General features: G+C 46.3%; 2 protein-coding genes across 2 annotated transcripts; one reads left to right on the top strand and one right to left on the bottom strand.

The window, feature by feature from the left end:
• Positions 1-548: 548 nt before the first annotated feature.
• MORN3 (MORN repeat containing 3) lies at positions 549-8,520 on the top strand. The gene is made up of 5 exons (XM_068412821.1): positions 549-696; positions 1,419-1,576; positions 3,353-3,512; positions 5,783-5,967; positions 8,332-8,520. Exons 1-5 carry the CDS (start codon positions 552-554, stop codon positions 8,398-8,400), a joined length of 717 nt encoding a protein of 238 aa, XP_068268922.1. The 5' UTR covers positions 549-551; the 3' UTR covers positions 8,401-8,520.
• Positions 8,521-9,025: 505 nt separating this feature from the next.
• LOC137670165 (calcium release-activated calcium channel protein 1) lies at positions 9,026-24,189 on the bottom strand. The gene is made up of 2 exons (XM_068412846.1): positions 23,919-24,189; positions 9,026-12,379 (listed from the first exon to the last, which is right to left on the bottom strand). The coding sequence occupies exons 1-2, from the start codon at positions 24,030-24,032 to the stop codon at positions 11,813-11,815; spliced, it is 681 nt and encodes a 226-aa protein (XP_068268947.1). The 5' UTR covers positions 24,033-24,189; the 3' UTR covers positions 9,026-11,812.
• Positions 24,190-24,699: the final 510 nt, after the last annotated feature.

Below are 24,699 nucleotides of genomic sequence, written 5' to 3'. Positions count from 1 at the left end.
GCTGCGTTACTGCTGGATGTACGAAGTGTCCCAGCTCCTGGGGCACCCCGGGGACACCGGCCAACTCTCTGACCCGCTCCACCTTGTGAATGCTTTCCAACGTCCTGAGATATTTCCTAGCAAACAAATCATTTTCTAATTTGCTTAAACGACTGCTCCCACCTCACGCGGAGCTGGCGGTGGAGTGGCCGTGGGAAGGAGCCTGGCAGGGTTTTGGCTGTACAGAGAAGGGGCTGCCTTCCCCTGTGCTCCCCAGGACCTCTGGCAGGCACAGAGACCGATGCCCACCACAGACCCGACCTGCTGAGACTCATTTAACATTCCCAGGCTATGTCTGTTTTCAGATAGTGCTGGCTTGTACTTCAGCATTTTTAGATACCTTCTGTTTGTTATATCTCTATTTTACCCCTCCAAAGCCAGACATCAATTACCAACTCAGGTGCATACTAAAGCATAGCTCACAAATAGACTGTTCTGCCTGAACCTGCCTTGTAATTTCTCTCTAATTTATTGCTGACAATCGTTTGTTTTCCTCTCCAGCCACGAACAATATGCCCATTGGAAAACACCCCAGGGCCACAGAGCCTCTCTGGCATGAATGGGACAGGAAAGCGCAGAAATGTGGATTAAGACACACGGTCTATGCTGTAAACGGGGATCGGTACACGGGAGAATGGCTGGACAACTTGAAACACGGTAAGACAGACCATTTTGAGAAAAAGTACCAATTTAAATGTCTTCACAAAAGTTCCTAGGAGCAGGGAGCGGTCAGTGGTTGTATAGGGTCCCAGAAGACTGTTCATTCATGTATGACTGTATATATATGTGTGTGTATATATATATATGTGTGTGTGTGTGTGTCTTTGATACATGTCATGCAACAATGTGCTTAAACATATTTCTAATGGGTAACTTGAAGAGCTTTTGCATGCACTCAGGGGCAATTACGTGAAATATCTAGATTATAGATGTTTAAAAAACCCCTACAAACCCAGCAAACTGCAGTCAGCTCCACGCTCCGGGATGTGCCCTGGCTGTGCTGTCCCTGGGGCTCTCTCGGCTCCTGACTTGGCTTCAGGAATATTCATTTATCCTCGAGTCGTGGCGGGTGCTGCAGGAGACAGAGCAGGGGAAGGGGACCCTGACCGAGCCCTGAGCAGCCGGAGCAGGACAGGCTTGGTTACAAGCAGTAAACTGAGGTTTGGAAAGATGTGAGTGCATTCAGCAACGGCCACACAGGAAGACCCTGATCAAGATTAACGATGCATCCGACTCAGGAAGCTAAACTGAATCCCAGGCACAAACCTGCCTCGGTGCAGGGAGTGCTGCCTCGCCTGGGATGGAGCTGTAGGGAGGCAGCCCCGTAAACCCTTCTAACAACCGCCACGGTCTCCCCATAATTTCTCTTTATTAAACAGGGAAAGGCACCCAGGTATGGAAACGCACCGGAGCTGTTTATAGCGGTGACTGGAAGTTTGGGAAGCGGGATGGTTACGGCTCATACAGTGTTCCTGACCCCATAACCAAGGAATACAAGAAGGTGTACGCAGGCTGGTGGAAAAACGACAAAAAATGCGTAAGTGAGATTTCCTGCGCCGCCGGGGGCAAGGCAGCATTCACCAAAACCTGGGGAAGAGCTGGGTGCACACGTGCAAAAAGATCACTTAAAATACTGATTTTTCAAATACTGAGGCTGAATTGAAGGGTTTGGGGAAAACAAATATGTGGAACAAGCAAATGAAAGCAAGAGCAAAAGCTCGGGTGTTTAAGCCCTCGCTCCCTGCCCTCCCCAACCTCGCTGCTCCTGGCGTTACTCACCTCTCCACATCAGATGCAGGAGCTGCACCGTGTCCCACAGCCGGCCATAGGGAAGCAGCAGCGTGACTCTGGGCCGAAGCTACAGGAACAAACCTTCCTCCAGGCTTGGGCTCTCTTTAAATCTTAATTTGAACCTGCAGGAAGCTTCAAGAGTAAAAATCCATTATTTATAAAAAGCCAAGCGTGGCCGAGAACGTGCCATCGCTCTCCATCTCCCCTCTGGGGAGGGACTTATCCGCTGGCAACCAGGCTACAGCCCTGACCTCCCACCAGCTGCCGCAGAGCAGCGCTCGCTGCTCGGGCTCACCTGCAGCTCGGCCAAGCAGGATGAGAGGTTTCATATCCTGTGTCTTAATCCTCCCCACCCATCCCTGTCATTCCTCCTTGAAGCGGTCAGAGGAACCTGTATGATAAGCGCTGCAGGAAAATGTACCTTCTTGTGGGAGTTTTACACCATATTAGACAAATCCATGAGTTCTTTTGGAAATTAAGCCTGTCACATAAATCACTGGTTTTGCTAAAGGAAACATAATGAGGAAGTCATCTGGTAAAAATGACAGCAATCTTATGTGCAAAATCCCTGTAGGAACGTTTTCTGATCTGCCAATGGAAACCTTGTGTTCGCCTTTGTGTCTGCTCCTAAATTACATTAATAACCTCTTACGCTTCTAATTGGCGTGCGGCTCTACGGCTCCAGTCTCTCGGAGGGAGCTTCCCCTCCCGTTCTTTGAGGATATATTTTGGATGATTGAGCTTTGGTGAAAGACTCATAATGACATCCAAATATCACTAGGGTTGTTTTTTTCTTCTACAAAAACCTCCCTTTTGCATCCATGCAGTTTAATAAAATGCATGCTCAGAAAAATCAGTTATTTTCAGAACTGATTTTATTTTTTTCATCAGAGAGAAATTAACACGTTATTCCTATAGGAAAACTCACTAGGAGGCACGCGTGGCATCACTGCCCGCGCCTGCCCCTTTCGCCGCAGGGAGCCTGCAGGGCTGCCTTTAGGTTCTCGTGAAGGAGGAAGGAAGCCAGGCGAGGGGCTGTTTAGGACATCCCCTCTTTGGGGGTGTGGATGGAGGAGAAGGCAAAACCGTTTCCATGGTCAGCATCGCTCGGAGACCTTCAGTCTGCCCAGGGGCAAGGGAAGGAGTTGCCCAGCCTGGGACACACTGGGCTGTAGGAAGCATCATTGAAAGGTGTAAAATCCCCGCGTTGAGAGACAGGTCCTCCACAGGCAGGTTTATATACCAGTAAAACCCGCTTTTAGCTAAATATTAGCAGCGATCCTGCCAATGATAACACACTGAGATACAAACCTGAGGTTTCGTTGCGGGAATAAAATTATTTGCCAACAAAAAAAAAATCCCATACCATCACCTCTCGTTTCCTTCGACACAAGAACAGCCACTGAGCTGTGTGTAAGTACTAAGCAAAGGAGTAGCCTATCAAGAAAGTAGTACCCCAAAATTGCACGCTGACCCCTTTCAATCGAGGCTCCTAACCAGCCATCGCTGTGCTGCCTTCCAGGGCTACGGGGTGATGTTTTACCCCGGCGGGGAGCTCTACGAGGGCGAGTGGAGCGGTGGGCTGCGGAGTGGCTGGGGACGGATGTACTACCGGGACGGATGCACCTACGAGGGACAGTGGCTGAAGGACCGGCCCGATGGGCAGGGGATGCTGCGGCTGCGTAAGTACCGGCCCCCTTCGAGGTTCTTGGTGCTGTGCTGCTCTCCCCACGTCTCTGCTGTCCAGATTTCCAGATGCTACATCGCATCTCCCGCTGCAGCCTTGCGACAGGGTTGTGGCTGCTCCGTGTCGTCCCTCCCCTCCTGGTTTGGGGCTGGAGGCAGCACAGGCTGTGCAAGGGCCGGCGTTGCACTGCTCGAGCCCACACGCAGGAAAGCTTGGTTTTGCTGTGATTTACATGTTAATGACTGGGATGGTTAGGGTTAGAGATAATGTACTGTTGGGTCAGGGAAGAGCAACTCTCTCTTTTCAAGCCAGGCACTTTGCCAGACATATTTCTAACTGCTGCATACCAAGGAGGAGTCCAGTTTCCAGCACAGACAAAAAAAAAAAAAGAGATAAGTTTTCTTTTTGAGTTCACTCCATCCCCTCTTACTTCCGACACGTTGGGTGAGCGCAGGGGTTTCATTAGTGCACGATCCCTTCCCAGAAATAACACCGAGCACATCACAGATTGGGAATGTTGGGGACAATCTCAGCATGAAAATAGAAATTTGGAAATTTTTTTCCGCTTATTTTGCTTGCAGTTTAACACATTTTTCCTCGAAGCCAAGAATCCCAGTCCTTTGCAGTACAAGGCACTGTGTTCCAGGAACATTTGAAGAAATATTATCTTCATATTATTATTCATCTATTCTATTTTTTTTTGCTTGAAAGTGATCTCAAGGCTAGTAATTAGCTAAGCAAAGGAGCTAGAAGGAACGAGCACGACCTTCACTACCCATCAAACGCACAACTGCGCTCTCTCTGATGACTGTAAAGTCACTTTGGACCGATGGCTCATCCAGATGAAATCAGCACCCGCTTTCAGGGGTAACTCCTTCCACTGATCTGCTTCACTCCCGTCAAAGTCACCCTCGGTGTTATAACCTGACAGCCCCTCGGGGCTGAGCTGCGGCTTGATGCGTTGTTTCAGAGCCTGGTTGCCTCCAGCGTACCCTGCAGCTGATTACGAGCTGGATTCCTTTTGGTTAAAATTAGCCAGAGCAATTATTTCGTACCCACAAGCTTAATGTATTCAGCTCAGCCCCTGGAAGTGTGCCCACGTGCCGGCAGCTTGGCGATGGTGAAAGAAAAGGAGTTCTTCAGTGGAGGTCACGATGAGCTGCAGCTCAAGATTAAATTGCTTGTAGTGGCAGCGCGCCCGGCGAGGGTGAGCTTGGCTGGGAGCACCGTGCTGATTCCCACCTCTGCTACAGCCTGTTGCCGAACGGCTTTTAAACCAGAGCGTTGCCCGTCCGCAGAGGAGATCTCGGCTGTGAGCAACGCAGCCTCCAAGGTGCTCTGGGAGGAGAGCGGGTGGGAGCAGCCGGGTGCCACCAGTGCATTTCGGCCACCTCTTGCCATGAAGAATGGCAGAGTTTGGCTGAGACCCAAAGATATTTCCACTAAGTAACTTAGGTCAGAAATCCCTGTGTTTTTTGGCGTGGAAACACTATATCTGGCAAAAGGGGACAGCAGAGGACTCTCCTAGTGAGAGCAGGGTGGCCTGGGTGTATCCCAGCCCGAACATCACCATGGGTACGATGCCCCTTCTTAACCAGCGTCCCTGGACAAGGCTGCTGCTCTCTTCCCCTTGCAGCTGGGCTTTCCCTGTTGGTGATGGATGGATGGATTCCCAGAGAGCAGCGCAGAGCCCAAGAAAACCTCTCTCAACTTGCAGAAAAACACCAAGAGATGCAGTACAGCTGGAAAAAGAGTCTGTTATAGACTGCTGGAGCCATTCAGCCACTCACAGCAATTCTTGCTCTGTAATTCACTGAGGAAAAACATAACTAGAAGTGTTCTTTGAAATCAAGATTATTTTGATTGGACAATGATCAGATAGTGCTGCTGTTCCTTGGCCAGAAGGGCAAACCTCTTCAATCCAGTGTTCCTGTGGGATTTGTTGCAGTGACAAATCCAAAACTTGTGTCCTATAATTTTTCATGTTGTGAAGAGTGACTCAGCGACTGGCCTTACCCTGACTGGCATTTCTTGTTCCAAGTGGGCAAAGCGTGGGCTCCTTCCGCAGCCGTCCGTCCTCTGCGGCACAGCAAACGGAGCGCCGCAAAAGCAGAAGGACACACCGTGCCGCAGCCCCCTCAAAATTACTGAGGAGCCAAACAGATGATTTCCTCTTCCGTCGGTTTGCTGTGTTGATTGGTTTTGTTTGTAGCCCCTCAACGGCACGGTGCAAATTTCACGGTCTGTTCATGTGTTTAATTGCAGCAAATGAAAATCGGTACGAAGGAGGTTGGAAAGGTGGGAAGAAGCACGGCCCAGGGAAATTTTTCTACTTGGATAAGGGACAGTTGTTGGAAGGTATCTGGGCAGAAGATATACCAAAATGTGGAACTCTGATTGACTTTGGGAGAGACGAAGCTCCTGCCCCTACTCAGTATCCGATCCCAAAGGTAATTGCTTGGAACTTTCGGTTTTGCTGGTGGTGTTGCAGCCATCGGCGCTCGGGGCAGCTCTCCAGGTAGCATTTCACTCTCCCAGTGATGACCCCACGGGGTTCCCAGCTCACGGGGTGTGTGCTCAGAGTCTTTTGGCCAGCAGCGCCCTAAATGGCCCCATTGGGACAAAGGGCTCGTCCAGCCACCGCTGGAGCCTCCTCATCCCCTACATCTGAAAAAATGCAGTTCTCAGGCACCAAAACTGCTTAGAGACTTGGAGCAGCACACAGGAAATGGGGACAATAGAGGCAGAGACAATAGCGGGATTTGCGTCAAAACCAAATGATTTTGCCAAGCCAAACTGCTAAAGCTGACCAGACCTCACCGAAACCCCAGCAGCTGCAGTGCTGATATCAGCTATCTCCTTCACCCAGGCACCCCGCGTCAGGGGCTTGTCCATGTGCAGGACAGGGGAACGTGCGTAGCAGATGGGTGTCTGAGAGCTGACATCCTCCGCTCCCCTTTTCCTTCAAGGTTGACACAAGCTGCAGAGGAAGAGCCTGTCCCTGTCCCTGTCCCCCTCCCAAAGACTCGGTGGGATGCACGATGGGGCACACAGACACCCCAGGCCATCAGCCTGGCAGCTCCCAGGTCATTGCACATCGCTTTGGTGCAGGAGCGGGAGGACGGGAGAGCCTGTCCCCTGCTCTGCGCCCTTGGAGGAGGACAGGGAACAGATGTGGCTCCAAGTGACACAGCTGGCCAAAAGAGTCTCAGCTTCAATCCCCACGGTCTGCGTGCCACACACGTGACACACAAAGGCACAGCATTTCCAAGGGATGGTTAGTGCAGGACCCGGGGGGAAGCTCCTCTCTGCTTAGAGCAGAGCAGAACCACGCTGGATAACCCCAGCGCGCTGCTTTATACCAGTAACACAGTGGCCAGCGCAGCTCCGTAGCAGTGAAGCTGCCTGCCTTCCTCCTCTGCTCCAGGGACAAGGTTGTTTTGGGCACGCGCAGCTACCGAAGCCCCCAGCTGTTACATCTTTGCTTCCCTTGCTTTTTCAAATCTGGTTTCTATAGCAAGGGCCCTTTGAGCACACGCATTTTTGACAAGCCAGTTAATCCTGTAAGTACCAGGCACACCCACAGCAGCTCAGAATAATAAACACCAGGGAAAAACAATCTCAATTCGCAAAAAGAGTGAAAGGAGCAGTGCTTCTGTAGCTAAAAATAATTTACCTTGCAAGGATTGTCAGAGGTCAGGGGAGAACAGCCTCTTCAACAACCCAGCCCCAACTGCCATTGCGCTGTGGCGGGATGTCCAAGCCTGGCTGTTTATTTAACTCCCTGAAGACCAAGTTATGACCCACTTTTCTTCTGCTCTATGAGCAAAAAGAAAGCATCAGCTTTCACTGCCATTATTGTGCTTTCCATCAGAAGAGATTTATTGATCTCAGAATATGAAGGAAGTAACAGATAAAAGGAGAAAAATTGACTTCAGATTTTCATAAACCTTTTGCCAAATTACTGTTGTGAGCAGGTGTTAGAGAAAAGGAGATGGAGGGTGAATGTCAGAAACTGCCAAAACCAGGGACGGACTAAATAGTCTGCTTTTGCCTGGCACGGGGCTAACAGGGAGGGTCTGAGCTTCCACGTGGGAGAAGCATCACTCTGTGTCTTCGTTCGTAAAAGGAACGAAGGGTGGGGGTGCACAGGACAGAAAATGGCTGGAAACAGAGAGCTATTGTGACAAGCTTTGAAGGAACGATGGGGTTGCATCAAGGCAGAATTTTAACATAACTACAGAGACAAGGGAAGACTTGGGATATTTGCTATCACAATTCTCAAAGCCAAGGCTTCAGAAAGCATAACAGAATAAGGACTGGATGTCTTCTGCCTAGGAAACCACCACACACACATGAACCCCCCAGGAAGCATGAGGACTTGGTGGACTGGGCAGTGCTGGGTTAGCGGTTGGGCTTGATGATCTTACAAGGTCTTTTCCAACCAAAACGATTCCATGACATAAAGCAGGTCAGAGTGAGCTGACAAGTTCCTACTGCAATTACTCACCTTTTTCAACAACAGGTGAGACCCAAGAGGCTACAAATCAAAGCCAGTTTTGTCTAAGAATGGGTTTTGTTAGAGGAGAATCAGTGCACTCCTTGCAGAGCTATTTCAAGGAGATGATGTTCAACATGCTGATAAAATTAGGGAAGTGTAGCAATGTTCCTAGAACATTAACTGAAAGGCTGCAATATAAACTAAAGTCCTGACACATGGGAGATTCGCCGTTCATGCTTGAGTAATCAAGAGCTATAAAACCTTAAGCTTCTTCAATTACACTGCCTAACTGTTTTGTATTCTTTTTATTTAGATTGAACTAGCTGATCCAGATGGTGTTTTAGCAGAGGCCTGGGCGATGTTTGATGACAGCCAGAATTAATAAACGGATGCTGAAGACAAAAAAACATGCGAGATAAGAACACGATCCTGGGTGCCTTACTCATTAGTCTCAAATCCACCCACCTGCCAGACCCCTGGCGCTCAATGGCTGCTCCATTTCTACCCATCAAGGCCCACGCGCCAGCCACGCAGAGCTGCGGCGCTTCTGATCCACGAGGCACTGCGGAGCGTCACCAAGACCAAAGGAAGGTGGCACCACAGCTGGCTGGTGAAAAACAAACTGTGGGACAGTGGGTCGTTAGTTCACCTGATCAACACCACACCTCCGAGTATCACCTCTTTATTTACAGCTCATTTGGTCCCTTGACTCATGTTTCCTAGGCTGAAAGATAACCTAATTTTCTATTTAAGCACTCGAAGAGAATAACAGCAATACAACACGCTTATAGTCCCAAAATTTAAGCAGTGCTGGTAGGAGAAAAAGCACGTCAACCATATCACATTCCTTACACCTGCCTGTGTGAACAGGAAATTTCATCTTCCTGTCATGACTGAAATGAGTAACTGCATCCATTTAAGAGATCCTCAGAAATACACAGGATTAGCACAATATAGCTGAAGAGAGAAGGGATATAGAGAAAATAAGCGTATTTTAGGCCTCTAGATAACAAATAATCAGCAACAATTGAGAATATTTTATTTCATTAAAGTATTTTATATCTAAATAAGTGATATACAATAACCAATGTTTAAAATGCTTGAGGTAAATGCGTAATACCATTAGTATAAATAAGGGATAAAAAACAAATTCTAAGTGCACTCTTCATGTTTAGATCCATGTGTTTGGGTCTGGTTACTGCCCCTGGCACACAGTTAGGAGACTGTGCCCAAGGTGTAACTGTCATGACCATCTCCACAGCTGGAAAATGAAAGAAACATACTTGATATCATGGCTTAAAGTGCAGAAAACAGTCAGAAAAGCCACTGTAATAACAGCGCCATTAGCTCAGAACCTACCAGCTTGAGCAAGTTAAAAATAAGGTTGTCCCACTAGCTTCCAATTCTGTATTTCTTAAACAAAACAAAACACCCCACACTTCTCCATCACTTTGTAAAAGATCCACAAAATAAAGAGAAAATAAAGAGAAATTCAGCTACTTATCCAGGACAGCAAGTAATTTTACAAAATAAGCTTGGAAAATAGATCTTCTGGACTTCCATTCAAAATAACATAACTTTTAATACACAATTTACAGACAGAAGCATCATTTTTAAGCCTGACAGCACCCTTTCACCATTTGCTCTAGTGTGAATACTGAGTCAGGTTTTCTTCCTTTACTGAGGCTTTTTAAGAGTCTTTTTTTCCCCAAGACAGGACTGCTACTGCAGTAAAGTATGGCAAAAACACATTTTGTGCCTACTACTGAGATTTCATGTTTTGGAATGCTGCTTCATTAACCCCTTTACTAACACCCTCCTTCCAGTGCTCCATGAATGAACACCTGCAGAATTGTAGTCTCAATTCTCACTATTGGCAGATTTACATCAGTAACGTAATATATTCGAAGCATAATGTAAAGGCAGAGACAGAGAAAACCCAGTTTGGCCTCTATCTGCCAGGACTTGTGAAAATGGCAGTGGAAAGCTGTTCTCTGCTTGTGAACCAAGAATGCTGCTGGGAAAAAAAAAAAAAAAGCCCAGCAGGTTTTTTTTAATGGTTATTTTTCCGAACACAAACACACCACGGGTAACCCTGTCAACACTTTTCACTGCAGCGGTGCTGACGTGAGAGATCAGTCCCATGCACTTCACGAGGCTGCTTCAGTAGTAAACACACTCTGCCACCCTAACTCTGTAGACACATCCTACAGCTTGTAAATAGGTCGGGATAACCCAAGATGGAGGTTGGGTGTAAGAGACCATGTCCAGCCCAGGCTCAGCCAGGCACAGCTCCGCTGTATTGTCACGTTCACTCCTGTCTGATTCAAACTCCCAGGATTCTATTCCACAGTGTTAGCTAGGGCAGAAAGGTCAAGTTTTGTTCCTTTAGACTTGAAATCTGTCTCAGTTTGTGTTAAAAAAAACCCAGCTTTTACCCATTAAAGCCCAAAGCTGCTCCATAGAAGAACTGCATTCCAAAAAAATTCCACTTCTAGACACAGCTAGAATGGCTGAAGCAGCCCAGGACAACTGCTGCAATCTTTCTTGGACAAACCTCTTTATCTAAGAGACCAAATGGAAGTTTTTGCTTAAAGAGGAAATAAAAAACCAACATAGTAGCCTGTCACAGACATGCGTGTCTGAAAGTAAGCAGCAATATTAATTACAAATAACCTGCTTTCATAAATAAATCTACAGAGAGAAAAGTAGTCTTCCAGATCCTTCAGAAGCAAAAAATGTATAACAAGTTACTAAATACAACAATTCAGCAAGGAGAAGACTTTTTCTAAACAAGACCAAGGCATAGCTAATTACTTGGGAATCCAAAGCAGAGAAAGCACCTTTTGCTGCTTGCATCTGAGGATTTATTAAAAATATATTTTTAATATAAAAGTACAAAATGATTACTACTTTGGCTTGGAAAAAAACAGCAGTGGTTCTGATTTTCAAGCAAAAAAATTATCCAGTGATAATTTCCATCTAGTTCCTTCTTTTTAAAAAAAGATTCCTAAATGGGAAACAGGCAAATCTATCTCTCCAGATAATATGTGCCAGCTCGTGAGAACTTTAAAACAGTTATTGCTTTTATTTTCTTCCAAAGAAGAGTAGAGTCGAGTCTCATTCCTACTCATGTGGCCATACCACATCGCAGTAAGACTAGTCATGGGTGTTTAGCGAGTTATAAAGTGTGTAACTGCCACGGGAAAAAGGTGCCAGAGAAATCAGTAAAGTAATAATTAGTTGGCAGCAAAACATACTGGGGAAAGTGGTGGGAAAGCTTTCACTTCTACCATCTGTCAGGCCTTCTAGAGAGAACAGCACTAGCACTGAAACCAAGTGCTAATTGCTGCACGTCCCAAGTAATTTGTATCATGCCATGCAATACAGATCGGACAAGCAGTATCTTCTAGTAAATGCCAACATCAAATAAAGAGAGGAAAAAAAAGCTTCTCTATCCATCCTTAACAAATACACCAATTTACAGTGTTATTTTCCATATTTTTATACAGCCACCATTGAGCATTAATAAGAAGCAACCTAGACAGCGCTCACAAGAGGAGGGATGCACGTGCAGGGCAAGCTTACCCCACCATCCATCCGTTTCTTCAGATGTCAGATAGCCAAAATGTTATGAAAGGAAGAAGGTTTGTTTTTTTTTTCCTCTCTAAAGGGTTAGAACAACATTTATAATCTCTCTTTAAACAGTAAACAGCAGTTCGACCAGTTCATCCACAGGGGAGTCAACATAAGGCAGAAGCAGAATAGTGGGTTTATTTTCTTTATGTACAGGTTTACGCAAAATGGGTAACAGCTGAGGAGATAGCATCACCTCTGTGATCCAGCTGATCCTGGAGCCGTGCAAATTCAGCAAGTTCATTCAGTTCTTGAAATTGCCTGTCTGTTTTATGGCTCACCAGTGACCTGTAGAAGTGGACTGCAAACACAATGAAAATCAATCCAAAGGGAACCATAATAGACGTTGATGCAATGGCTGCTGCCTGTCCTGATGTGATGGTAGAACTGTTGCTCTGGAGCGGATTATCAGTTTTCTTCTTTAAAGGAAGAAACTTCACCCAACACAGTAGCACCACCTCTGCAAGAAAGAGCAAAGTCCCAATGACAGTAGAAAATGCCCACGCGAGCTCAATGTGCCGATGCATACGCTCATGAGGAGATTCCTTAACAGAGTTGAGATTATGCACATTGCTAACAGCCTCTATATTTGGAAGAATGCAGGTACTTATCATGAGTGCAAAAAGGTGAACTGCAACAAGGACAGTAGTACAGGCACTGAAGGCTATCAGGAGACCTTGAGGGTAGTCATGTTCTGCGTCTAGCTGAACTTCTACCATAGCCACCTGAAAAGGAAAGAAGGGAGAGATGCAGTTACCTATATTATGCATTATTTAACCATAGATTATTTTAAGTTTAAATCATGTTTCCAGAAGATCATCTGATCCAAACAAAATAATAGTCTGCATTTAAATTTCTCTTCATGTCAATCTGCACCCTTTTCTTCAGGTCCAAATTTACCTCTGAGCTATCAAGCAAAGGCCACCGTTTCCATACTTACTGTTCTGTTGTAGAGCAAACCATCAGTAGGCACAAAAGCTCTTAACAGCGCAACCACCTTGCCAATTCCAGCTCCCTCCAGTAAAATAGCTGAACTTTGTGATCAACAAACTTGGACTCTTAAAGTGAAACATTTCTTCTTTACTGTGTTATACTGTAGAGGCAGCTTTTGATTTTTCACTATAGATTATAAATTTCTCTGGGTATTAGGAAATGTTTTGTGTCCCATACCTATGCAGAATGAATACTGTGTGAAGTCTCTTGAAGTAGGTAACTATAACGTGAAAGCCTGTGAAGGCAGCAGACTGCCCATCACAGTCTTGGTGCTCCTTTCTCCTTGGATATTTGTTTTTCAGTTCTGAAGAGCAGGAGCCTTTCATTAGAAAGATCACCTTTCCGAGGGGCTCTCAGCTATATTCTCTCTCTCAAAGTAAGTATTTAAGCAGACTCTAGAACACAGATTCAAAACATGAAAGTCTCCACAGTGTCCACGGCAGACAAACGGGCCTGTTAGAGGCTGGAGGACAGAAACAGTAGACCCCCAGAAAAGGCAACACAGAGTGCTCCCAGACATCACTAGCTACTCTTACTCTGGAAGCTGTGCCTAGCCTTATCTCTGGGCGAGCAGTGCTATCTCCTGAAGATGTTCCGAGGTCCACTCCTCCCCTACATCATATGCACCCATGCCCTTTTATAAACCCAGATCTCCAAGCACGTCTGTGCTTAAGGAGCAGAAATCAGCATTAAATAACAACACTAGGAAACTCATAAACCCAGCTCAAATATTTTGATAAAGAAAACGAACTAGAATGCCTTTTAACAGTCTTTAAAACTGTCAGGTGGTTTTATGCATGTGCAATTGATGAGTGACATTAATCCCAGCAGCTCTCTTGGAAAATAATCTTTCCCGATAAATTTGCCTTTCAGACACAGCCCAGTTCCAAAGAGGGAATAATGCAACAATGTCTCTGTTCAGTGCTCTTTCTCAAAGGATCTCATTAAAAAGACAAAATCATTAAATAGACAAAGTATGTTTAAAATGCAGAGAAAATAAAAATCTAACAGCAATCTTAAACACAAACACATGTACACCATGTAAGGAAGACGCAGGGGCTGCCGTTCAGCACAGTTCACACTGATCCACACCAGCCCTTTCTGCACCTTGGCTGCCCACTCTTGATCCTTCATTGGAATGACTCAACTTCTAGCCCAGCGAAAGCTAACCTGGTTCAGAAGTCGTGATCTCCTGCTAGCTTAGCAAGCTGAGCTGTTTCTGCAACGCCTCTGATGAACAACCAAGCTGGCACAGGCCCATGTAACTGAGGAGGAAGCAGTTGTACAGGACCTCAGACTCTTGGCTGCACTAAGCCACGAGCCCAGCTCTTCTGTAACATACCAGTTTGCCCTCAAAAGGGCCATGAAACCAGGTCATACAATACAGTGCCTGAAACGAATCACCTCTTTTGAGTCCCACCAACATATTACCACATGCCATTATCAATGGTTTAGACAGTACTTGGCCTATAGCTGCATTTCAAACATATCAGCTTCACGAGAATCGAGGTGAAGAAAATTTCATGAAGTGTGGGTAATATGGATGCAGGGAGACATAGAAACCAGGACCCAAACCCAGTAAGAACATTCAAACCTCACTATTTCACAAGAGCTGAGCCAAGCGACACCTAGTCCAGGATTTCACCTTCTTACACTCCCAGAACCAGCGCATTCCAGGACACCAGAACTCTTAACCACTAACGCACCAAATATATTTTTTAAGCTAACTGAGGGTTTTGCTCAGACATGTTTCAACAGGCATTCAAGGCCATTTGCCAATATTTTAATTCCTTTATTGAAAGCTTTTATTGTCATAAGCCTAACCACCCAGCCAGCTAGCAAACAGTTTCCAAGTGTTACAAGAAACTCAACAAGAAATTATATTAATACATATACAATTCTTGCTCAAAGATTTAAAAATACAATTTCTCAACTGTGGGAAATTTCACATTTGAGAGGATAAATAGCTGGTCATCGGGTCTCTCTTCTGCAGGATTGCTTGTTAAGTCCTTATGTACTCGTGGGACGTTGGGCTTCCTGTGTTTTTCACAGAACAACTGCAATCCTTCACCACCGAGGATTCATTTTCATACTTATCAAATACATTTTCTGGTGTATGTCTAGACTCAAAACCATCCAGCGTGGTAAGACATTTTAATCCTCTAAGCAGCATTCAGATACTCAGACAGCTCTGTGCCTAGATAACCACTAACAGAATCATAGGGACAACTAACTATTAAAAGGAGACATCCAGACCAGGAATCCAAGTTTTCCTGGGTTAAAAAGACTTCATTTTAACATTGCTGGGTGTTTCCCTAAGAGAGTGACCCCAGGAGTACCTACAACCATTATACACTGATGGGATAGCTTAAACCCGAGGCTGAGCTACACAAGCAAGGCTTCAGTTTGTATGGCTGACAAAGACATTAGCAGAGACCTGCTTTGCACAGGGAGCTGCTTGGGTAGGTAGGCCCCAAATCATCTCTCAGAAGAAAAGCTTTCTGAAATCCAGCAAGGCTGTAGCTGTTACTTAAGACTTGTCACAATTCACACCACGAGCAGGAAGGGTGTAACTACCTTCAGCTCAAATCATACCATGCAATTACTTACTGTAATTCCAAGTGCACTCTCTCTATAATTGTGGGTAGCATCAACATCACTTGAAAGGTAGCCTAAGTGCTAGTCTTCTAACATGTGCAAAATAAGCTGGCAGACAAGTAGCCACACACACTGCCAATTATTCCCAGTTTGGGATGCTAACAAGGTGTGAATAAGGCAGAAGCAGGGCAGTCGGCCATCCCAACCTTGAAGCCTCGTGCACACCTTCACAGAGCTGAAGGTTGCAGGAGGGAGGCCACATACTGCAAAGCATCAAGGGGAGGGCAAGCTCCCAAAGGAGACTCCTAGAAAAGACCAGGGCATCCCACGGGGCACACATGCCTGGGCGAGTTTCAGCATCTTCTCCCAACTCGGTCCCTCCCACAGTAGTTTTCATGCCAGCAGAGCCCTGATGCTAAACACCAAGGCAGCCCAGCGTTATAAATGACACTTGACGTTAAGTCATACCTGGCTATCTCGCCAACAAGCAACATGACCTCCTCTCCACTGCTGGAACCAAAGGGAAGAGTACTAGCTGCATCAACTGCTGGGCCAGGAAAGATCCTACACCAAAGTGAGTAACAGAAATGCTAAAAGGGAGACAATATTCACCTGCTTTGAGAGAAAGCATTGCAATTTACCCACCTGAGAGACTAGAGTGGCTGCAAAAATACTTCTATTGATGCTGAAGGGATCACAGCTTTATAGGCTCAGTGCTCCAAAGGATGAGTGTAAGAGACCCTCACTTTGAACATTCAGTGTATACTTACAAGACAGACACATTAGGTGCAGCTCCACAACACACTCCCAACTCTTTGCAGACCACAAGTTCTCTAGAAATGGAGTTCAATGCTTTTCTTAAAGCTGACCAATGAAAATGATACTTCAGAACTCACTTCAGATGGAGACTTTTGGAGAGGTTGTAGGATGCAGAATGCCTGAAGGATTTCAAAGTCTACTGAAGTTGATGGAAAGCCTCCAGAGGGGCACAGCAAAGCCGCCTTCTGCTCATGCCTGGCAGAGTAACTGCAGCTTGATCCGTAAGTGAAAGATCAGTTCATGTTTTCTGTCTCCTCAAACTGCCAAGGAAGCTAATTTGAGAACCCTTTCACTAAAACTAGCAGAAAACCTGCCAACTCGTTTCAATTGCAAGTCTCTGTTCTTTACTTCCTGGGCCAAGCTTGAGCCAGGCACCTAAAACAAAAAGCTCCATTTTTCATTATGAGGCCCCGTGCCTGTTTTCAAACAGTGAAAAAAAGCATCAGTTCCCTCCTCTGCTCATGCTGCAATTTCAAACTGCGCAGATCACAACTGCTCTTGTAACACTCACAAAAACATGGCCCCGGTGAGGTCATCTGATACGATCCAAATCCACACAAAGCCTGAACTCATAGGTACGTGCTGATGTTCCATGCAGGAGGTCTTCTTGTGCCCTCTACTAGCTTTCTATGTTGGTTCAGAAGACAGGCCCCTCAGGGCAGGTCATTGATGGCTGCACAGTATCCAGTACAACATGGTTCAGCACCTCTCCTTCACTTTCAAAGCTTCTTTGAACACTTGTCGCATGATTTCTACTGTGCAGCTACCATGCTGCAAGCATCCTGCCTTGCTCTATAATCATAGAATAACATAGGTTGGAAGATACCTCAGGAGGTCATCTGGCCTAATCCCTGGCTCAAAGAAGAGCTAACTTTAACTTCAGATCATCCTGCAGATACGACAGATTTACTACAGCCCTTGACAAAGCTATAAATCTGAAATACAGCTTCTTGACAAAATTAAAGGACCCTTGTGATGTTAGGATGCAGGACTGGAGTTCACATAAGCCTAAAGAGGTGGGCATTCAGATGCTTTCAAAGATAACTGAATACTACCATATTGCAAGAAATTTAACAACTTGCCCTCTGGAAGAATCTGCATTTCAATTTTGCTTAAAGTTCAATATCCTGAAATAACTTCGTTTCACTTCTTCATAATGCTTCTGTGTCTTATTAGACCAGAGGGGCTTAAATAAAGCTCCTGCTTTTAAATGAAAACCAAATCCTGCATGCTCTGAAGGCTTCTATCCATACAACAGCACTTACACAGTGCCTCTGACAAATACTGGCTTCGCTGCTTCGCAAGAAGCGAGTTGTGATACACTAATAAAACAGTTTTCACCATCAATAACAATATAAAGAACCAGACACATACATAGCTGCAAATGAAGCTCATATCGCTACTGAAATGCAGGATAAGCAACTGTCCTGGTTTGTTACTTGTTCATTTTTACCACAGCAGCAGGACAGAAATTAATTACTTGCTTCAAATTTTAGCATTATTCCCCATTTTATAAGCTACAAGACAGTATGTTGGTTTGACTTAGATTGGTTTTAATTCCAGCATAACGCAAGCTTCAAATTCAATTCCTGTTTTAAGAGAAGGGTTTCTGAAATACGAAGTATCCAGGGAAAATAAAACATGACAGACAAAGATCAGAAGAAAAACAAAAGGAAGAACTGCAATAAGAGCCACCCATGTAGCAGGTCATATTGACACTGAAGACTTTCAACACAAGAAAAAAGGTAACTGCTCTTTGTTACCATGTGTAACAGCAACAGCAGTGAACAGAGTATCTGAGAGCTTTCTGACTGAATCACAGGCTTACATCTTTTTCAGAATCAGTAGCCACTCCTGTAGAAAAAAGCAAATAAAATGCCTTATCTCAAGTAAATCTGTATTATCTATGAGCTATTTATAGGTGACTTCCTCTCCTCCCTTCCCTGCAAAGATGACTCTAAGCTCTGGTCCACAGGAACTAACATGGGCTGGGAGCCTGAGCTGTAACTGCCTTACTAGCCCTCACGGTATCAAATCCTAGCGTTAACGTACAGCTGCGAGTCACGACTGAGTTCAGCATTGCCACCACCAGACAGCTTCGAACCGGACAGAGCCACAGCTAATTCAAACTCCTCGCTGCTGATCACAGTTCTGAAGAACACGTGTGGCCACTTCTCCACAAGATGCCTGACATTCTGTAACCAGGGGGCTGCAGTCAACAACTACTGATGGCCCCGCGATGGGGTGGCTGCAGATTAGTCTCCTGTACCCCACCAGATGCTGTCTGACCAGCCGAAAGCTCCAATCGCAAGTGCTCTCCTGTCCTTCATATCTGACAGATCCAGACAATAATCACAGAGCAAGAAACCAATCTTATAACCCCTTCAGAAAGGACAATGTCAGCTTCAAACATAAGTCCTACTAAAGACACCACTCACCTCTTCATGAACACAAGCCTAGAATTACCTGCATACCCTTGCAAGATTGTTCTCACCTCCTCTTCCCTGGCCACAGCTACCTTTCCTAAATAGGAAATTGATTAAGAGGACAAGACAATTTTTATACAGACTAGATGTCAGGGATGGCTTAAAAGCAAGCTGTGTTGATCAAACATCACAGTTGCATTTTGTAAGGATCCATCCATACAGGAAGAGAAGGATGTGAATCTTATCTGGAGAAATGTATCAGTGCTATAACATCTTTACCTCACTGGACCAATACACACCAAGGCAAAATTGCACACAGTGATCACTAAAATACTTTAATCAACACATATATGCAGAAATACTTTCTTATCTTCACTTGTTGCAGCTAGGACTAGACTTGACTACATCTAGTTAGCCATACAGTTACATGGGCAAGTGACTCTTCATAGCACACACTACTCTCAGCAGGAAAAAACCTCCATGCACATAGAAGTGGTTTCTCCAAGTCTTGAGGTTCACATCACAAGATTATTTCAATACCAAATTCCACCTTCCACGCCACTGCTCGTCTATGTGTGGGACCACAGGGGAAAGGTGAGAATGAGACGGGTGTCATGGCATCACGGAAATTAGCACTCCTCTGGCCATCTCCTCAGCTCCTGAGTCGCTCCTGAGACAGTCGGTCTCTGTTTTCCTGACAGCACTATTTACTCCCAGAGACAGAGGCACAGAGCCAGGCTCTCACAGTGTCTGCACCATTCATTAAGTTATAAACAACTCATAGAAAGACTGTACGAGCCAGAATCAGTCACAGGAAATTAAAAAAGATAAGTCAAAATAATGATCTTATTACTGGTTTTATACAGAAGACAATGTAAGCATCATTCACCCATTAGTCTAGAATCCTGACTCTGTGGATTATTATATGTTGCAGAATGGCAAAACACATTAATATTTGCTAAAGCTAACACTGGAATACAAATAGAGGATTTAATTTTATTTTGCTAGTAAACATGAAAAGGTGATACCCATATAACTGGAGTAACTGCATCTTGGGAAGGTAGTATCTCTACACAGTGTTACTTAGAATAAATCTGTTCAATAACTACAAGGTCAGGTTAGACAGCGCAGCAGGGAGAAGAAAGAGCAGCTCAGTATCATCTTTACATCCTCCAAACTACAGCAGCCACTTGCAGCTGCTGTAAGACAGAGAAGGGTAAGAGCCCTAAGTACTCCACGCTGCCTGCCTTGCTCATCTATAACCTTGAGACAGGAATGCTCAAAGGAGCAACAAAACATTGCTTTCAAGACTGAAACAGAAGAAATCTTTTATATGAGGGAAGATTCTTCACAGCACTGTTCCAACCTGTAAGTGCAATAGCAATTTAAAAGTTAAATGGCAGCAGAAGCCATGAAACTGGGCCTGTAACGCTTTCCTGCAGGTTACAAAACGCAGCTGTTGGGTGTTATTCTACCAGCAAATCCAGTTAAATACAGCTAAAACAGATTCTATACAGAGACCATTTCAGTATTTAGAACCCCAGAGTAACCTTTACTAGACAAGGACTAAGCTGTCTTGAGTATCTGTATGCACTGACAGCAGCGGGGCCTGGGTCCCACCTAGCATTACTTTGACATCAAGTATTATTATGGAAATCAGTTTCATAAATATTTATCAGTGCAGTCAGTCTTTCACAAAACAGGACTGAAGCTGTCTTCAGAAGACAGTATTGGCTATATTTCAAAGGCAAGAGTTGACAGTTCTTTATGATATTCAATATTTGAAGCAGATATATTACCATTTAGACAACAGTGCAGGAGCTTGAATCACTAGAGGTATTTAAAAGAAAACTGTGCTGTCTGGTAAATAACATCCTCCAAATCCTAAATATAACGAAGTGACCATAGCAGTCATATAATTTAGATCCCTAGTTTAGGGTCAGGTATTTTCACAAAGCTGTTAATTGGTGGAGGGAGGTGATGTTTGAGTTTTCCAGTTTGATGCGTGTTGGGACCTAACAACTTCCCTACGATATTTATGACTCTGGTTTCGTGACGCTGTCATACTACTGCATGATGCATCCCCGGTGACAAAATGATGCTAACAAGTCACCTTAACTGTTCAAACAAAAATCACCTGCCAGCAGCCCATCTATGCTGGAGCTCTTCATACTGCTACTGTAGGTGTGGACGAGCTAGTGTTTGCAATATTGGATACAACCTGCAAAATATTTCCAGCATTCAGATAAACTGGATTAAGAAATAAAACCAGATAAAGCCAGGCATGGAGAGGGGAGAAAAAAAAAAAATCATACATCAAAATCTGAGATATAACACAGAAGTGAGAAATACTCGATGCCTCCACTAGCACATGGAAGGAATCCTCCGTTCTTTCATGGACTACACATACTCTACAATCTACAATTTCTTACTTTACCTCTAACTTGGGGGACTGATACTACTTGCTGGCCCCATAAATTAGAATAAAAGCACACTAAATGCAAGATTATAAACTTCACAGATTTCCTTAGCCGTATGGCACTGGATGATAGCATCCATGGAAACCTGCACAAAGTAAATGCTCAGGTTTACTCGTGGGAGCTTAGCTTTAACATCAGCTTGCAATTACCAGACCTTACAACTGTTCCTCAAGCTAACACACAGAGGCAAATCCTGATGTGTAGCTCTAAAACAAAACTAATTGTAAAACAGGTTTTCAATCAATCTTCTCCGTGGAAGCATAACACTTCTGAGTTTGAAACCTGGCTGAGTGTTTCATGCTCTACACATCACTGACCCAGGCAATCTCTTGACTATGGCATGCATCATTTAACCAGGGCATGCGTAACCAGTCTTGAGGGAATAAACTTTGCAAAATGGCTGCGGTTATACACAAAATTAGTCCAAAATAAAGTAACAGTTTAGGGGGGGATACACTTAGCTCATACTAGAGGATGCAAGTACTGTTTAATTAAAGATCAAGGATCAGAGGGGCTGGCATGGAAATGAGCACATTCCACTCCTGACCATTCCCATCAATCGGCTGGGTGGTCCTGGATGTGTCATTTAGGCTTTTTCTTCCTAGTGTCGATAAGGAAAACAGAGGAACAATAAGGAACAATGATGTTTAATTGCTGTTGTAAGCTTTAGATCCAAGACCAGATCGTACTTTAGCAGCATTTTATTCAAATATCAGGTGCCAAAGCATCTGCTGAATTCAGTAAACAATGCACAGGTGTGACAGCAGAAAGAAGGCCCTGCTTTTCAAGGCAGAAATTGCGGAAGGACAACTTCAAAAGATAAGCAAAGTTATTCAAAAGAAACCTAAAAATACTTGAAAAGTTAAGTCAGCTCTTCTGAAAATAGAGTAGGAAGTCCGAGCCACAGGACTATCTGTCATAGCAAAACCAATGAGGCTACAAGTTGATTTCCAGTGTGATCTTGCTAAAGGAAGAAAAAAAAAGCGGTACTTTTTTTGAGAGAGGTAACTTCCAGAAAATTAAAATACAATGAATGTTCCCGTGTAACATTCCTGGTAACTAGAGACTTTGTTAATCGTAACAAAGTGGCTTTTTCCTGAAATACCCTAAACAACATACAAACGACATTCAAAAGCAGCAGTTTTCAACTGCAGGACACTGAACTCCTAGAACTCTTCTAGAGAATCAAGAAAGAAGTAGGTATCATCTCACCTCATATATCCACGGGATTTTGAGAGTCCACATAGCATATATTTAGAGAAAAGCCAAAGGGATTTAAGGCGTTAAGTATGACTTCTAAATAATAGTATTTTTATTAATGGAGAGGCAACCTTAGACGAAAATTTGTAAAACACAACAAACCACAGGGGTTTTTTCCCCATATTCTCGCTCAATGTAAAAGCCTGACTCAAGAAACCACCCCGGCAAACTGCTCTGACACAGGAGAACGGGCGTACAGTAAGGAAAACTCATTAGGAGCAGTGGAGTATGAGCTACCAGCACGCTGGCCAAGGAGAACCAACTCAAAGATGCCGCTGCACTAACACAGTCGCCTGTCAGTCAAGCGAACCGCAGTCCACCACCACCCCTCAAGAGTTGCGGTCTGTTTTTAGCCATTGAAGGAGGACAGTGACATTTATTTGACCGTCAGAAGGCTGCTGCAGACCTGCTGCTATGTTTTCAAACAGCATCCTCTCATTCGAACAACGGCTCTTAAGGGGAATAGATCGTATGGCTGAAAACACTCATCTTGTTAAAAGCGGGGCAAAAATCGGAACAAAGCAACTCAGAGCTGTACAATTTGGTTATTTACGACTATGAAGCATTTTTAACACGGATGAATAAAGGGGCTGACTGCAGAGTCAGCAGCTTAGTATGTTCAAGGACTGGGCTGAAGCCTGTAAGTTACCATATTTTAATCTATATGGAGCTTTCATTTGAGGTAATTAAGATTAGTAGACTACGTTTCTATATCAAACCTTAAAAGCAAAAAACATACTAACAAAAAAGACGTTTATAAAACAAGAACAAAACTCCAAACTAAGCAACATCCAAGATTTTCTTAAAAAAATCAGAAACATCTTAACCGCAGGTGACTAATGATGGAGGCAATGAGTCGGAGGGACATCGTCAGCCTTAATAAGTTATTTTTCTTAATTTATCTAAAAATAGCTCCAGTACAACACCGGCCCTTGCATCCGTTTGCACAGTGTGCGGCTGCGGGCTGGGAAGAAGAGTGGGAGTGCGAAGTACCACAGCCTTGGGAGAGCTGCGGGACTTTCTGTGCGGGCCCCGCTTGGCTCTCGACACCGGAGCGCGATGCGAAGTGAAACACCGGAACAAACCCCCGCAAACCTCCGCACTGACAGCGCCCATCGGGGCTTCCTGGGAGAGCGAGCGGGGGGAACGTCCCGCCGAGCGCGATTTCTGGCATGCCGAGCACCCTCCGCAGGAAAAATGAGCAACGAGCAAAAAAAACCATCCTGCACGAGGTACCGGAGCTATGTGGCGGAGATAAAAGCTCTGAGGCAGCTTTTAACTCGCGGCATGACAGCTCTCCGCAGAAAACGAGCTACCACTGCGAGCCCACCGGGGCATGCCGGGGCACCCCACCCGGCCCCGCGGCACCCCCCGCACCGCCTCCTCCTCCGGCCCGGCCGCCGCTGACCCCGGCTGCCCGGAGGGCTGGAGGCCGGGGCGGGCCGGGCGCTCTGGGGAAGAGGCGCCAGGGCCCGCCCCGCTCCCCCGGGGTGCCACACACCGCCTCAGGGGGCTGCGCTCGTCCCCGTTTCCCCCGCCCCGCTGCAGCCTGAGGGCAGGCAGCGAGTTCCCCCGTTAGAAAAAGGAGAAGCGACGGCACCGCTCCCCGCACCCGGCTCCCTGCTGCCGGCGAGGCCGCGGGCCGCCTGCCAGGGTCCCCTGCCCGCCGGACGAGGCCGGCCGCTCACCATGGCGAAACCGGAGAGCAGCGCGGAGGTGCGGCTGGAGGCTTTCAGCTTGGCGCGGCTCAGGTAGAGCTTCCGCCAGGACAGCGCCTGCATCGAGTGCTCGTTCAGGCTCATGGGCTCCGGGCGGCGGGCTGAGGAGCGGAACGGAGCGGGAGGCACACGGCGGCGGCGGGTCCTTCCGGCGGCAGAGCGAGGGCACCAGCTGCGCTAACACCCCATGGCGCCCGGCGGCGGCTCCTGCCGGTGCTGGGGCCGCGCCTCCCGCCGCGCCGCTGCGAGCCTGCGCGCCGCCGCCCGCCAGGCACCGCCCCGCCGCCGCCTCATTGGGCGGTCCGGCCCGGCTCGGCCCGGCGCCCAGCCCCGCTCCTCCGCAGCCGCTTCCCGGCAGCCCCCGAGGGAGCCTGAGGGCGGGGGCGCGGGCGTCGTGCCCCAGAGGCCGCTTCCCGCCGCCGCTGTGGTGAGGGGGGAGGCGCGCGCGCGCGGCCTCCTCGCTGCCGCCCGTCGGGAGCCGTGAGCGGGGCCCTGAGGGAGGTGCGACCCCGCCGCCCCCCTCAGCGGGTCTGTGAGGGGCGAACCCCCGCAGCAAGGCCCGGCTGGAGCCCGGGGCGCGGCCTCCGGCTGGCTGCGGCAGCGCGGCGGGTGAGCAGTCGCAGGTTGGAGCGTAGTTGACAGGAATCTGTAGTTTCTCAGTCAGTTTTGTACCCCCCTGTCCGGGTCCGGCGGTGGGTGCCCTGGAGCGGAGGCTCAGGGCAGACTGGGAGGGGGCGTCCCGCTGCTCCAT

This window comes from Nyctibius grandis, chromosome 14 (genome assembly GCF_013368605.1).
Source record: "Nyctibius grandis isolate bNycGra1 chromosome 14, bNycGra1.pri, whole genome shotgun sequence".
Taxonomy (NCBI): domain Eukaryota; kingdom Metazoa; phylum Chordata; class Aves; order Nyctibiiformes; family Nyctibiidae; genus Nyctibius; species Nyctibius grandis.
Note: the sequence above shows the minus strand (reverse complement) of the source record. Positions and strands in the feature narration are given on the sequence as shown.

Excerpts from the sequence above, each read along its gene's own strand:
- MORN3 (XM_068412821.1), top strand. The coding sequence starts at position 552 with ATGCCCATTGGAAAACACCCCAGGGCCACAGAGCCTCTCTGGCATGAA. Across the intron at positions 697-1,418 it reads GCTGGACAACTTGAAACACG|GGAAAGGCACCCAGGTATGG; the intron begins GTAAGACAGACC and ends TTTATTAAACAG. Across the intron at positions 3,513-5,782 it reads GCAGGGGATGCTGCGGCTGC|CAAATGAAAATCGGTACGAA; the intron begins GTAAGTACCGGC and ends GTTTAATTGCAG.
- LOC137670165 (XM_068412846.1), bottom strand. The coding sequence starts at position 24,032 with ATGAGCCTGAACGAGCACTCGATGCAGGCGCTGTCCTGGCGGAAGCTC. Across the intron at positions 12,380-23,918 it reads TGCTCTCCGGTTTCGCCATG|GTGGCTATGGTAGAAGTTCA; the intron begins GTGAGCGGCCGG and ends TTTCCTTTTCAG.